The 15,520-nt window shown below is 34.8% G+C and overlaps 1 protein-coding gene across 3 annotated transcripts in view; it reads right to left on the bottom strand.

The window, feature by feature from the left end:
- Positions 1-15,520, bottom strand: part of KDM4C (lysine demethylase 4C) — a 335,813-nt gene that overhangs the window by 129,997 nt on the left and 190,296 nt on the right. For all 3 annotated transcript variants that reach the window (XM_016161837.2, XM_016161838.2, XM_016161836.2), the window contains exon 12: positions 12,860-12,968. In XM_016161837.2, coding sequence (XP_016017323.2) covers positions 12,860-12,968 — 109 coding nt within the window. The remainder of the gene's footprint in view (positions 1-12,859; positions 12,969-15,520) is intronic.

Here is a 15,520-nt window from a genome sequence, read left to right as displayed (position 1 = left end):
CTCAAGTTCTTTGTAAATTCTAAATTTACATATAAATGTATTATTATATAAAATCCAACCAATCATCATCTTATTTTCATTTGATCTGTTTGTCAATTTGATGCTACAATATTTTATTAAGGGAAAAAAAGAGAGACTGCATTTAATTGTAGGTATATGACGATGACTACTCAGATTTCAATTTAACTTTAAAAGTCAAAGATATTGGCACATTTTTGAAGGTAAATATTTTGATTTCCTGAAATGTCCTCATCAAATTACTCATCCCTCCTCTGTCTCCTAGAACTCTTGCTTACCCTCGAACCATGACACTGTTCAGGCACAGACTAACCCTGGTTACTGCCTTTCCCAGATTTATGATATTTATGTAACTACAAGTCTCAATCATTTAGAGAACCAAGAATGTTCTGAGGGAAAAAGTCTCTTCAGGATATCTAAATATTCTCATTATGACATAATTCCAAATTAAAACCCTCCCTTTCAGCCTCTAACACCTTCCTCTACTCCTGTTCTTGGTTCCTTTCTAGTATACCTTCATCCGTTTACTTTTTAAAAATGTACTTTCTATCTTCCAATATACAGAAGAGGGAAAATGTTTTTCTACTGTAGATTTTAAATATTTTGATGATTAGACATCACTCTACCTAGGAATTTCCTCTCTTCTTCTCTTTATTCAACTACAGTCGACTAACGAACCTCTAAATGTTTCACCATGATCTCATTTGTATATAATTACCTCACGACATGATGTATTTTGTAACATGTTGTGCAATGAAAATAGACCATACTGTTTTATAGATTTTTGAGATTTTTAAAAAAATATCAAATTAGTTCTCACAATATCCTTATAAAAGAAGGCGGAAGCAGATATTATTGAACATACAAAGACATAGCCACTGTAGGCATTCAATGGATACTAATACTTTTATTACTATAATTATGTCTCTTCTTATATACCAGCATAGCAACAATCAGAAGACTGTGCACAGCTCTGAGTCTCATCCTGAATAACACAGTATGCTATAGAACAGAGAGAGCGAAGCAAAGGAAAGATCCCTTCGTGGACTGTAGCAAAGTCTGGGAAATCTGTGAAATCATTCCTAGTATAGAATTCCCTTCTTTCCGAATGTATTCTCAATAAGAACAAAAAAAGAGCTAACAGTGTAACAGCAGTTCTCAAAGTAAGGTCTGTGGACTCCAGGAGAAACACAAAATTTCTCGGGTTGTGTATGGTTGAAAATACTTTTATAACATGAAGATATTATTTGCCTATGTTACTCTATTGACAATTGTAATAGTGATACAAAAGCAATAGAGAGTAAAAGTGGTAGGGCCTTAACTTGAATCAAGGCAATGGCAACAATACAGTCATTATATTCCAGACTTCCTTGTATTTACTGTGTGTGGTAAGTAAGGAGGGCATTTTTGTTTAACAATGCTTTGATGAAGCCAAAAAATTATCAATTTTATGAAATTTTTGATAAAATAGGATATATAAAGTACTTCTGTTGTACATTAAAGTTCAATCATTGCCTTGGGGAAAAGCATTTCTGCAATTAGTTGAATCACAAGTTGAATGAGCTGCCTTTTTTATGGAACATCATTTTTACTTGAAAGAATGATTAATAGACAAATAATTCAGACTTCGGTGTCTAGCAGGAATTTTCATGAAGATGAACAAATAAACCCTGTCATTTTAATAAAAAACTAGTCACAAATATTCAAGCTTATGAGTCAAAATGAGAATTTTGGAAAACTTACACTAATGTGACTTTGACAGCTTCCCCATATTTAAAGCTGTTTCTGATTGGATTGATAGTGATAATATGAAATATAATTTTTAAATATCACACAAAGAGATCTTTATAACTCAGATCTTTTTTCACCAATGCATGATGCTACAAAATCATGTATGCATAAAAGAACCAAAGTACAAGATACACCAATGAATCTTTCACTCGACAGAGTCAAAAAGTTCACTGATATGATTTCAGAGTCCACATTGCAGCTAGTCTTTAAAAAACTATTATTTGTCAAGTTTTGGTGTAGTGCTAAGAAGAATATTCATAATTACCTGAAAAAGGCTATTAAAATGCTACGCTCATTCCAACCACATATTTTAGTTTAAAGGCAGCATCAATTGCACAAATGTTTTTTTTCCCCTAACACAACAAGTGCTAAGCTGGCTTTCTTTATATACTTTAACCAGAATGTCATAGTGCAACACACTGAATGCAGAAGCATATATAGAGAATCCATTATTTTTATGAAATTCAATATAAAAGACCTTTGTAAAAATGTAAAACAATGTCACTCTTCTATTTTTTCTTATGATTTCTGGAAATTTCTATTTTTTTATGAAAATAAATTTTACAGGTTACGCATTTATCATTGCTATTTTAACATGCATACATTTAAATTTTTCTGTGTTTTATCTTCCAGAAAATAAGTATTGATTAGGTAAACCCAAGGGAAAGGAGGAGAAGAGAAAAAGGAATGGGAAGAGAAATGATGAGACTACAAAAAACCTCACTGGGGTCCTCAAAATTTTTAAAAGCATAAGATGTCCCAAGAGCAAAAATTTTGAGAATAACTGTATTTGTGTACACACACACACGTTTTCATCCAAAAGTATTTGTATCACAGAGTCACTGTTGAACAACATGGCCCTAATAAAATTGGTGTAGACCATGTTCTTACAGACAGGCAAGAATTCCATTAACTGCTTTCCTCAATCTGTGTGATGCTTTTAATCAGAAAGAAAACGAGTCAATACTGCAGAAAACCCTCCTTCCCTCTCGGTTCTTTCATTAAGATCTATAAGGTTTGCCAGCAACAGTTAAAAAGAAATCTATGCCAAAAGCACTTAATTTTCTTTTTTCTTAGTGAGCCTCTAATTTCGTGGCAGAAATCTAGACTCATAGACTGTTATATTTACAAAAACATTCTCATTACTCTATAGCAAGTACAGTACATCAAAAAAAGCGTAAGACTAAACACATAGCAGTTCCTTCAATTTACACAGTCCTACTAAATTTACAGAAGTCAGTCATATCACAGCTCCAGACATCATGTTCGCAGGAACTTTGTCCTGAATAAGCAAACATAATAAGCAATGGCTTAAGCAGCCTCCTATGAAGGATGTCCAGACCCCTAACAAGCACTGCTATGATGGGGGAATGAAAAAAACAGATACTATCTTGGATAAAAACATGGAAGTAACTGGTTGAAAATGCTGCAGCCATACCAGCGGCACCTCTAACAGCTGCTCGGAAATTTTTCAGTAGTCATATCACTAAAACCAACAATAAGTGTTTTCATTTTTTAAAAGAATTTGCCTATAGACCAATCACCAAGCTCCTGGATCAGCTCCTGCTGTTTTTTAGCAGTATTAAAAAATATTCTTTCTGAGTTATACCTAGGAAACCAAACTGTGCCTCTGACTTTGAATATTTCTGGCAAAAATAAAAACTAGTGGGGAAAAGTAGTGAAAATAGTTATGTATACAGAACCCCAGAATAGTGCTCAAGAAGAAATAAGAGTTAAATCAACAATATTTGATTTATATATGTGACAGCTGGGTACTAAGAGGCTGACCACAATTTCTGCCTCTGCAATTACTTGTAAAATCACAGTAAGTAGACCCTCACAGGTATTTTACATGCATCTCTAAAATGATCCTCTCTCCCTGCTTACCTACTCAAATCATACTTACTATGATACTGTAATATAAAAAGAAGGATATATTTGGTGTTTCTCCTGGTACCTGGCACAGAGCTTCTAAAACTCTTGGAATTTCCTGAGTGATAAAACTGAGAGGAATATCACTGGTTAAAATATTTGGACTTAAATACCAGTTCCTCACCTGAGCTTCTAAGACCACTGGACTCTCAGAATTAATGAGTATCTTTTTAATGCTCATGAGATGACCGGTGGCTTGGGCCCCTAGAGAGCTCCAGGATGGGGGGCTGGTCACCAGAAAGATGAAGTCATGATTAAAGGGTTAGCACCTCAGCCCACACTCACGGGAGGGGAGTAGACTGAATTAATTGCCAATAGACAATGATTTAATCAAGCACAGGGTTCAGAGAGGGCTTCAAGACTAGCGAATACATCAAGGTACTAGGAGGATAAGGATCATGGTGAGCGTATGAAAGTTCTGCACACACCTCCGCAACCCATACCTTGTCCTGTACATCCCTTTTTTTTGATTTGTAAATCAGTAAATGTAAGTAGTTTTTTTCCTGAGTTCCATCAGTCATTCTAGCAAATTATCTAACCTGATAAGGGAGTTGTAGGAACTCCCATGACTTTATAGCCCATAGATCAGGAGTAAGGACTTGCAATTGGTGTCTGGAGTGGAGGCATCTTATGGAACTGAGTCCTTAATCTGTAGGGGCATTGCTAATTCCAAGTTGTTAGTGTTAGAAATGAGTTAATCTGTGGGGTACCCAAGTAGTATCTGGAGAGTTGGAGAACTGGTTGATTTGAGCAAAATAACCCACACATTTGCTGACAAACGTATTCTCACTTGTGGTATCCACCTTCTCCTTGAAACCATAAACAATTCTGTTCTTCAAAAGACTGAATTCAGTCTCAAGAGATAACTAGAAATGTGTCTTGTTAATACCTAACATTATATAATCTGAGAGTCAATAGCACATCTGACACTGACTCAATGTCTCTGCTGCAGCCACAAAGGTTGCACGAGAGACTCAATCCTACAGAGTATTTAAGGAGGAAGAAAAGGAAGCCCACAAAAAGTTGGGAGCTCAAGGAATCCTAAAAGTTCAGGTTCTGAAAACAAAGTCAGGCTTGCTGCAATTCACTTGAGAATCTTAAGATGTTCACAAAATCTTCTTAAGATTACTACTTACACTAATTTGAGGTACACTGTATACCCCAATACTTGGAGAGCAACATTTTCCCTCAGATTAATAAAACTTCCCAAGATGTAGTGGTGGCTCCACTAAGAAGGGTTCTTAGGGATTAATATAAATATACACTTTTGATTTTAATGATTAAGTATTTATTTTGGTTGCTTTCTATATAAAGCAATTTATACTGCTTTTTATATAAAAATGTATATAGGTTTTTAAAACCTATATAAGTAAAATTACCGAATAATATTTTAAAATATTAGTTCAAATGATAAGATTAAATCTATGACGAATCTAAGATTAACATCATATATTTAATGTAATAAATTAGGTAAAGGCCCTGACTTCGTGCTCCAGAACAATGGATTCAACTACTCTGACACAGCATAGCTACAGGAATAGAGCTCTGATCCAACTCTATTAGAATAAATTCAAATAGTGTTTTATTCATGTAATCTGTGCTGTCTTAAAGTTTGGTTATAATTCTAAACCTCAGTTTTTCATCTGCAAAATGAATATAAGATTATCTAAATTACAGGGTTTTCCAATAGGCTATATGTAATACCAGCCATAAAGCTGCTACTCATCTCTATACAAGACCTAGGGCTTCCATAGATGATGGTTCCTTCTGAAGAAAAGCAGACTATGCCATCCCAAAATATACCTTTTGGAATACTGGTTATTTTTAGAAATGAAAGGCTCAGGAAAAACCTTTGACCTTCCCCCTAATTCCCCTAAAAGAAATTTAGATAGAGGATCTGCTCCAGAAAGGGAGACATCATCCTAGATAACTATAGTTTAATATGAAGTAGTATATGATAGACAGCAAGGAACCTAACAAGGCCCTTTTGATCAACGTCCTCTCTGTGTCCCATTGGTAAGATGGTCCTGCTAACAATATTTACCAAATATGCTTCCATCTCCATGTGAACTGCCTTCCTGCCCTGTGGGGTTCGAAACCACAATCCTTTCTCTTTAGCTCAAAATGTCATGTAAGCCTCAATGTCCCAATTTGTCATTGGGTTTCATATTCTTATGAAACTCCTATGTGTATGTACATATTAAATTTGGTTATTTATTTGCTAATCTGCCTCATGTTAATTTATTAACCCAGCCAGAACTTAAAAAGGTGGGAAGAAAACTATTGTTTTGCACTCCCAAACTTCCTTTTGGGTCGCCACCAAAATCTTTGCAAAGATCATCCAGAAAATTTTCATGCAGAAAATTACTTAAAATGCATACCCTAAATACTAAACTTTGAACATGACAAGACAAACTGAAACAGGAAGAGCCAATTTAGACAGGCACCCAGTTATCTCCTAAATTATAAACATTTCTATCAAAAGATCTATCCTTTCAGAGAAAAGTCTTTATTCTCACCTTCAAAAATAACACTAAATATTATTTATTTATAATAATAAAAAAGATTAATGTCCTACTTAACATATAAGTAAGTTATAAAATGGCCATATTATGCCAGCATTAGAAAGGTTACTTTTAAAGAATACCAATGAAATATAACAGAACATAACTATGTACAACACATCATATTAAATGAATATGAATATTATCTTAATAGATGAAAAATCAGGACACGAAACTGTATATAGACAAAGGGTGACAATTCTATAAAATTATATGTAATAGTCTAGAATAAAGAACAGGGGGGTGTAAATTTTTATAATTATAAAGATATATAATCTTTAAAACTGAAAAAAAATACTATGGTCAGAAAAATATTAAGTAGGTCCTATGAACTAGTGGAAAGCTTTGTTTAAAAGCAGACATATGTCAGACTTATTCACTCCACAGTAAAGTCTTTTTGAACAAATTTTACTCTCTAAATATAAGTGGATTTCTCAACAGAAAAACATGTGGGCCCTTGTGGAAGGACTGCTGCCAGGACTTCCTAATGAAACCTGGCAGATGGGAAAAGCTATTGACTCTACTACAGTATAATTTCCCTTTACCAATCGCCACAAGGATTTCACTACTGAGGTTACGTTCCACTGATGTGTTTTGGCTGGTATAGCACTATTCTCTGCTATGAAGAGCACAGCGGCATCTGTTATCTTTTAGGTACTTGAGCAAAATCTCAGCCCCGGGAGGCATTATATATATATATGGTTTCAAATGTCCTAGAGGAAGGGGGTAGGGGAAGGCCAGTGGGGAAGGGAGGACAAGAATGAGTTACTCGAAAGAGCAAAGAAATTCAAAATTGAGAATGTTGCTGTTCCCATACAAACTTATATCATCAGTATGCAAACTATATTTTAATGATTTTATGAAACCTGAATTTCAAAGGTTTGTAAAGGTGTTCAAAAGTACAAAAAAGAAAAAAAATTAAATGCAAAAGAGAAAAATGTATAAGACTTTTTAGGTATAATATTACTTGGAAGTGATAACATTAAGAAAAAATTAAATTCTGCATTACAGTACCCCTAAAATGCTAATGTAATAATGGATAACAGAGAAAAGAAGTCTGTTGTTTGAAGTCTAAAATACTTAAGAAATTAAATGGCCATAGTTTTATTCTTTATGCATAACTTCACAATAATGAAGATGTCAAAAAACATTTCAAAAAGATACATTCCAACTCACTCAATATAATCCTTTAAACAACAGAAACATTCCAAAATACATTCCTTCAAAATTCCCATAACATGAAAATGCCCTGACACTTACGGTCCTCTGGAAAGGTGGGTTTCATGAAGAACTTTGGCATTATGGATGTTGATATACACTTTTAAAAAATGTTAGCTCATATTTCACTAATGTATATATACTTACAATACACATGGACAACACGAGGAATACTGCAAGTGATTTACTCTATCAACAAAGATTGCTGGTTCTTATCAGACATTTATATGTGCTCACTTAGGCTTCTTTTATCAGTACTAAGGCTATTCCTGGGGGTTGCTTGTAATAAAGTAGAAAGAGTGCAAACTTGAGAATGAGAATTTAAAGTCTTTTATTTATCAACTACCAGTCTTCTGACCTTGGTCAACTAAATTAATGTCTCTGAGCTTCAGTTTCCTCAACAAGTAAAAAATGATAACACTATCTACTATTAAAAACTGTAAATAACAATTGCTAATAATGGGAAGAAAGCAGCATAGTGAATTCTCATATCTTGGTGGAGATGGAGAAAAGAAAGCTAGCATATCTCTGGAAAACTCGATGTCAACATGGCACCAAAAGGAACTTGTTCTGAGCATCAAATCAAAGACAGGTAAAAGAATGAGCATATGAAACTCACTGTGTTCTACACAATATAACAGATGGTGGAAATAACAAATTAAAGTCCCTTGCCTTCAAAAACTTCAAAATTTCCCATGGGAGAAATCTCCAGTTTCTTAAACTATTTCATTAACAGCATCTGTAATACAAAGTCAAACAATGGTTGAACAAGATCTCTAAGCAAAGAACCACTACCATGTTGCATGGGCGGGGGTGGGGGGGTGGGGGGGGGGCGGGCAGCAGCTCCCCCTAGCTAAAAGTCAGCTCTAGTCATCTAAGTAAAGGAGAATAGGATCCTTAGACATTTTGACCTAAAATCTAAAAGGGATACCACTTGGCAGATCACACAAAACAGCTGCAAAGAAGATAGTGAAGAACTTCAAGCAGGGCAGCCATGATGCCGACTACTGGGGAAACAAGGCATGGATTACTCCAGAAAATGTACAGAAACAAGAAAAGGACAAGGTGGCAAAGGCTCATTCTGTTGTTCCACATCCAAAGCCATCCAGTGGTCCTGTCAGATGTTTTCTTGCTGTTCTTCAAACATGTCACACTCACTCTCTCCTTGAGAACTTTGTACTCACTGTTCTCTTCTCTCCCAAGAAGATTCTGACCCCAGATCCTTACATAACTCACTTAAAGGCATTATGAAGTATATTTCCCTCGAGAAAAGACCTTAACAACAATGGAAATACTTGAGTAATGCTCAGATATGTTCACATATTACAGAAAACATTTTCTCCTTAAGCTTTTACTTTTTTCTTTTAGTGCAACAGAAAGCTCTGCACTTCTCCACATTAAAAATGAACAGTAAAACAATGGAACATCATTACAGAATTTAGTAGACCATTTGATATGTGTTTAAAAAAAAGGTCACCTCATCATTTTCCTAAGACTGGGAACTTAAGATTCCCCCCCAAAAGAAACCTTTTATAGAATTAAAATGATAATAAAATGAGCTACTTCCTAACCACTCACTTTCTGAGAGCCTGCACATTCACTTAAACCCCTCCCCTCGAGCAGTGAAAAGTGCCCAAATGTCAACCTATAGAATGTTGCCAGCCAAGAACTGAATTTTCAGTAGTCAGAGGCAAAACAAAGAAATCAAAGACCATTAGGAAATCATAAAATGAATTTTAAAATCTACATAAATGCTGCAAACTTCGCATGCTTATTCTTGATCTTCACCATTACTTTCACGATCAAATAAAAGGTAGAAAGAGAAATGCAGAAAATGTGATACGAAATAAGGAATAATTCATAGGCCTATAAGGGTTAAAACATATTTATCTCCAGAGAAAGGGGGCTGTGTGAAAATTTGAAAAAATGGTAGGTAATACATTTAAGTTAAGCTGTATGAAATTGTAGTTTTTGTAGATTAAAAAAATCAAATATTAGCAATTTCACACATTTCAGCTTAACACAGTAATTTACTTATCTAAATGGAGTGAACCATGGAACCATAGCATCAAAACCTGTTCCTCAGTTGTTTTCTCCAAAACTTTTAAGAGTAACAGTGCACACAGGAATTCCAAAGAATCAATTCTTGACTCTCATTTTACAATCCCAATGCTTTCAGCACATTCATGTTCAGAAAAGTTTCAAGATTGATTCTGAAAAGTACCGAAACTAACCTTATGACATAAGTTAAAAAGCTAACATTTTTCCCTCTAATTCAATCAAACCCTTACGAAGCCACTAGCATAATAAGAGCAAGGTATTTTTGATTTTTATTATCCATAATGCAGTAAAAGTCAATGCCATTGGGGCTCCCAATGGAATTTACTGACAGAGAAATCAAGCTAAACTGAGGATGCTCATTACACAGCTGAGTGCTAGATAAAATATCCATTACATCTGAGTGCCATCAACATCTAACGGTTTATGTCCACATAATGCAGGAAAACACTGGCTGTGACCTATCAACAAACATTCCAAGCCAGTCTACTTTGTAATCTGCTGAAGTTGCTGTTTTATTGCTTAAACAGACAAATATAATTATGCTTCTTATGAACACATAATATTACCTCAAGCTAATAAGAACTTATGGAACAAAGAGATTGTTATGTAAAAATTAATAACATTTGGAGGATGACATGCAACAGTCATAAGACAGCATTTATTTTTTAAAAGTAGAAAAGTTTTTACAGAAGGGAAATACTGATGATCCTTCTGGATGTCACTATTTTGCTTTGGGACAAAAACTGACTACATACTATCCTCTTCTATTACATTTCACAGAATCAAAGACCTTTAGAGTTTGAATGAAATTTTGGGATCACTAATCCAACCATTTCATCATACATATGAGTAAACATATGATGAGCCTTAGACAGATTATATGACTTAGTTCTCCAAGGCCACATAGCCATATAGTCCTTAACAGCCAAGGAGAGATTAGAAGGCAGGTCTCAGGTTGCTCACCATAAACACAGTCATGTGCCCATTACTACCTGGCAAAACAAATAAACAGGTGCTTTTAATATTTAAAATAAAATTTCTATTTAATTTAATACTTAAAATAACATTTGCAAAGTTTGAACCAATAAGAGACATTATTATAGTTGGTCAATATATCCACTTAAAAAATCCTTGAAATAAAAGAAATAAAATGAAGACCGAGAAATCCATACCAATACTCTTGGAAAGGAGGGAGATGCATGATGCCAGGGAAGGGGGGCATAACTCTCCCCAAAACACCTACCTACCAAAAGTAAAATGAAATGGCCAATTCTGAATAATGCCTTTTTGTTAGAGGAGTAACTGCAAAGTGCCCAAGAGCCAGCCTATACACTTACACTTGCATAGTAGTACTTAACAGTAACTGAATGGCACAGAGAAAATTTCAGAAAATACCACAAGAAATACCAGGCAATCCCAAAGGAAATTAGTGGGTAGTTCTAGTCCTGGGAAAATATGCTCACGACCAGTTTAGTATTCAATTGTACCATAAACATGAGCATTTTAACAAAAGGAGTGTGAGTGAAACAGAGAAAATCATTTGGAAAAGTAATCAAATTGTGTCCGACTTGAGTTCCTGAGATTTTCCTTACTTAATTGTACTTAAATGTATACATTTTATTATTTAAAATAACCGAATACTTAGGTTAAATGAGTTAAATAATGGTCGAACACCAAAAATAATCTCTAATTAAAGTAGCAATTTCTATCTCTTCATCTCTGTATTTAAATATTTAATCCATTACTAAATTAATTATAATATTAATATAGACAGACTGTCCAAAAAATAAATTGCTATAACATTGCCCGAAATACTCTCCTAATCAAATCCTTAAGGTATGCAGACATTATAAAGATAGGGATCAGGGTCTAAGCTATGTTTAATTTCAAAGAGATGCTTAACAGATCATTACACTACTGCACTTGCTGAATTATAAAGAGTTATATCCAGATAGTTCAGATTAAGAGAAAATCAAAGCCATAACCAGGGCTTTAATCTCAATCTTGTCAATTTTCAAACTTGTAGGTAGGAACACCTCTGTATTTGGGTGAACATACAGATGGGTATCTACATCTTTCCATCTTTCTGTATAATTATTCTAGAAATAATAAAATTATAGTTGAAGAGTTAAAAGTAAAAATGTGGTCCAATAGTGATGAGCTTGACATATTACCCTGTTATTTCAGGGTATCTGAAATGCTAAAAATGATCATTCATGACCAGTCCTCACAGTTTACACAAAAGGGAACTAAAGCCTGAGAAAAGACTTGCTCAAAGACAAAAAACTTATAAGGGACAAAAAATCAGGACTCCAATCAGAGTTTACTGTCCATTAGTCAATCAGATTCTTTTTCAGAGTGGATTCAAAAGATCTGTAATTGCTTCTGCTAGAAGACATGGAAGCTTTAGCCACCAGGCCCCACTTTTACTTTAAATTTCTGACTTAGAATAACAAAGTATTAATTTGCTGACAGTCCTAGGATGAGAGAAAGTCACCCTACCTTTTCTCACACAAGCCCAAACCCAGGGGGCAAGTCTTCTGATTCTGTCTGTGCCAATGGTCAGTTACAGCTTTTTGTTTTTCTCTAGTACACCCATAACTAAGGGCATAGGCCCGTAAGAGTCCAGCTTTGTGTGTCTGAGCGAACCTGTGTCTCAGCTGACTTCCCTACCTCCACTCTAGCCCTGGCATATTTCCCCCGAAACAGACACAGCATTAGCTCTCCCCTTCCAATCTGGATGTCATTTCTCTCTGTATCCCCTTGGGAGTTCCTTTATTTCTTGAGAGCTCAGCTCTCACCCACCCTCCACCTGTGCCACACAGCAAGTACAACAGGATAATAAAGCACTGCATGTCGTTTCTTACTCAAAATGGTATGAATAAATTTAAAGGATTCAAGCTAAAAATAAAGACAGTGAAAATAAAACTATAACGTATTAATTCCATTATTTGACACCTTTAAAGAAGTGATTCTCAACTTCTGGGGTACCTTAAGACAAATGTCAGAAATGACCAATTTTATCCCATCATGTAAAATAGGAAGACTTTTATTAGGAATATGGCTAGATTACGTATAGCAAGTATTTATCCCTAAAATCCAAATTTCTTTTGCCTATAAATTATTTATTACCTATGATCTCTTTGTTTATATTTACAACTTGCTCAAATTACCTCTCCACAAAGCAACAAAAATTTGTTACAACAAATTGACCACAAATTTTGAATACTGTACAGTATACACAGAAAAAATACTGAAAAATGTCACAAGCTTACCTTCATCACTTGTTGCCTGCTGTTTCACCAGAGTCATTGGGGATCTTGCCGGAGGCTTGCTAAGTGGATGGCGCCAACTTTTGGCAGTTTTAGTTTCTCCCTCTATTCTCTGGTTACAGAACAAAAATGGGGAAGAAACACCCACAGTTAAAGACTTGTTTTAAATAAAAAAACGATGGTTCACAACGATTTATGACAATTTAATTAAGAACTCTTGTACTTTTTTACTTCCTGAGGAATTAGCCCTTTTTAAAAGAAATTTAAACCATTAAATCAAAAGAAATAGAAATCCACCCCTATTAGTTATTTTACCAAGAGGTTAATCATCTATACTTGCACTTCCTATTAAAATTCTATATGTAGTGCAGGGTAGGCTTATTGGGCCTGCAATAAACAGCAGTTAGTAAGTTTTCCAAAGTTCTTAAAACTAATCTAAATTTAGGATTTTATATTCATAACAATATAGAACCGTGGAATTTGGCCACTTCTATGCTAGTCACACGTGATTATTTGGCACAATATTTTGTTTTCTAGCCACATGGAAAACCATACTGCCAAATTGCGCCTATACACTTCACTTTCTTCACTCAGAAATGAATCTCCACTTCTCTAAGGGTTACACAAGAAATTAAAAGGATTTTTAATGTGGTTAATTACTATCATCTTTAAACCACGTTAGTTTTATATAAAATATTTTGCCCTGGGCTCTCCCAACCTTTTAAAGGTAGAGGAAAAGTCATGTATACTCTGACGTCTTCCAGACAGAACTCTCTTACAAGCTTTCTTGCCCACTAGTTTAAAACTAGTAGGTATGCGTCAATGGTTGACTAGAAAAGAGGGTAGTCTCAGAAATGTTCCTGTAAGCTGTAGAAGCAGTAGTGAAAACAGAGAAACTATGATAGCATCTGACATCAAAACAGGATTATAAGAAAATGTGAAAACATTCTAATCAAAGCTAAGAATGAGGAAAAGATAAAATTCATCTGTGATTTATAATAAGTAAAAATTAATGTGGAAAATGATAACTTAGTTTACCATAAAAAATATTTATTAAGCTCTTACTTATGTGCCACACTGTTTTAAAAGCTGAGATAGAGCAGAAAAAATTACACCAGATCCCTGCTTTCAAGGAGTGTGCATTATAGAGGGGGAAGAGCACGGACAACAGACAAGTAAAAAGCAAATATTTATCAGGTACTATTAATCAAATGTGCAATAAAGAAAAAATAAAGTAGGACAATGGAATGGAAAGAGATGGAAAGGGAGCTAATTTTATACAGGGTCATCAAGAGAAAGTCCTTCTGAGGAGACATCTGGGTGGAATCTTGAGTGCAATGTGGGAGCAATACATTTAGGTCTCTGGGGGAGGAGTACTTTGGGCAGCAGGAATAACATAAAGTGTTAACATATCTGATGTATTCTAGGGAGAGCACAGAGCATAGTATAGACAGAAAGACGATGTTCAAAAATATTTCTTGAGACTGACTAAAGGTGACTGCTACAGGAATACACACAATACTATACTTAATAATAAAAAACACTGCTCAAAATTGCACAAAAATGAAATGGGTCTGTATTACGTGGAATGATTGCATTTGTCTGATCACGATGTAAGAAAAGAATACCACATAGCTGTTTCTAAGAAGGGCAAACCAAGTCACCCAGCCTTCAACAGCAGCATTTATTTGCCTTCCTATGTGGGCAATCTTTTTTCAGGGAAATGGCAAAGATGAAGGTTAAAAAGGGCACTAAGGATAGCATCATCTCCACTTAGTGGGGCAAGGAGCCAGAAAAGTTACTTTCAATTACATTCTGGTTTAAAGTATGTGACTAAATATACTAAACAGGCATTTGACTTATTCATTATTCCAAAATCTCAATATCTATTCAACTAAAATTAATCATTAAATAAAATTAAGATATAAAATTTGTTTACTAAACCATGTGAATAATACTTTCAAACTTCCCTTAGCTACCTTTTCAAATAAATTAGACCATTTTTCTATTTCTCATATTTTTGACAAACATTTTATGCTTCGGTAAACTAGGACAAATTAAGAAATTATCTATATTTTATTTGACATTTTAAACTAGGGAGATTAGATAAGTAGATTTCCTCATTTAATCTCCCTTACTAAAGATTTGACAAGGCCTGTGGTGAGTTAATATGATCAAGAGCAATCAAGAAGTTGGTCTGTTTAGGGCCCTGCTCAATTTATCAGTTCAAACAATTAAGCCTCTCCTTACTCATCCACTTAAAGTCCCTCATCAAATTGTATAGGTCACAATTCTGAATTCTGACAATCACAACACATAATTGGAGTTTGCCTGATCCACTCATAATCTAACAGTTACGGCAACAGTTTATGCTGAAAGCTTAAAATCTTAGCAAGAACATAAGAGAAACAAGAAGGTTCTAGGCAAACAAATGGAATGGAGAGCCTGGTAATCAAAAAGGGCCTTGAGTTTTCCAAGAAACAAAGGGTCTGTTTCTGGCAGTGGACAGGGCCAGATAGATCAGCTTGATCCTTGAAACAGAGTCCATGAGGAAAGAGTGAGGGGAAAGTGTGACTAGGGGAACCCTAATGTTAAAACAGAGGCTATGGAAAGCCTGGGACCCAGCGATATTAATTGTTGGCAAGAGGAGGTCAGAACCCTTTG

This window comes from Rousettus aegyptiacus, unplaced genomic scaffold (assembly GCF_014176215.1).
Source record: "Rousettus aegyptiacus isolate mRouAeg1 unplaced genomic scaffold, mRouAeg1.p scaffold_m13_p_3, whole genome shotgun sequence".
NCBI classification, from domain to species: Eukaryota; Metazoa; Chordata; class Mammalia; order Chiroptera; family Pteropodidae; genus Rousettus; species Rousettus aegyptiacus.
Note: the sequence above shows the minus strand (reverse complement) of the source record. Positions and strands in the feature narration are given on the sequence as shown.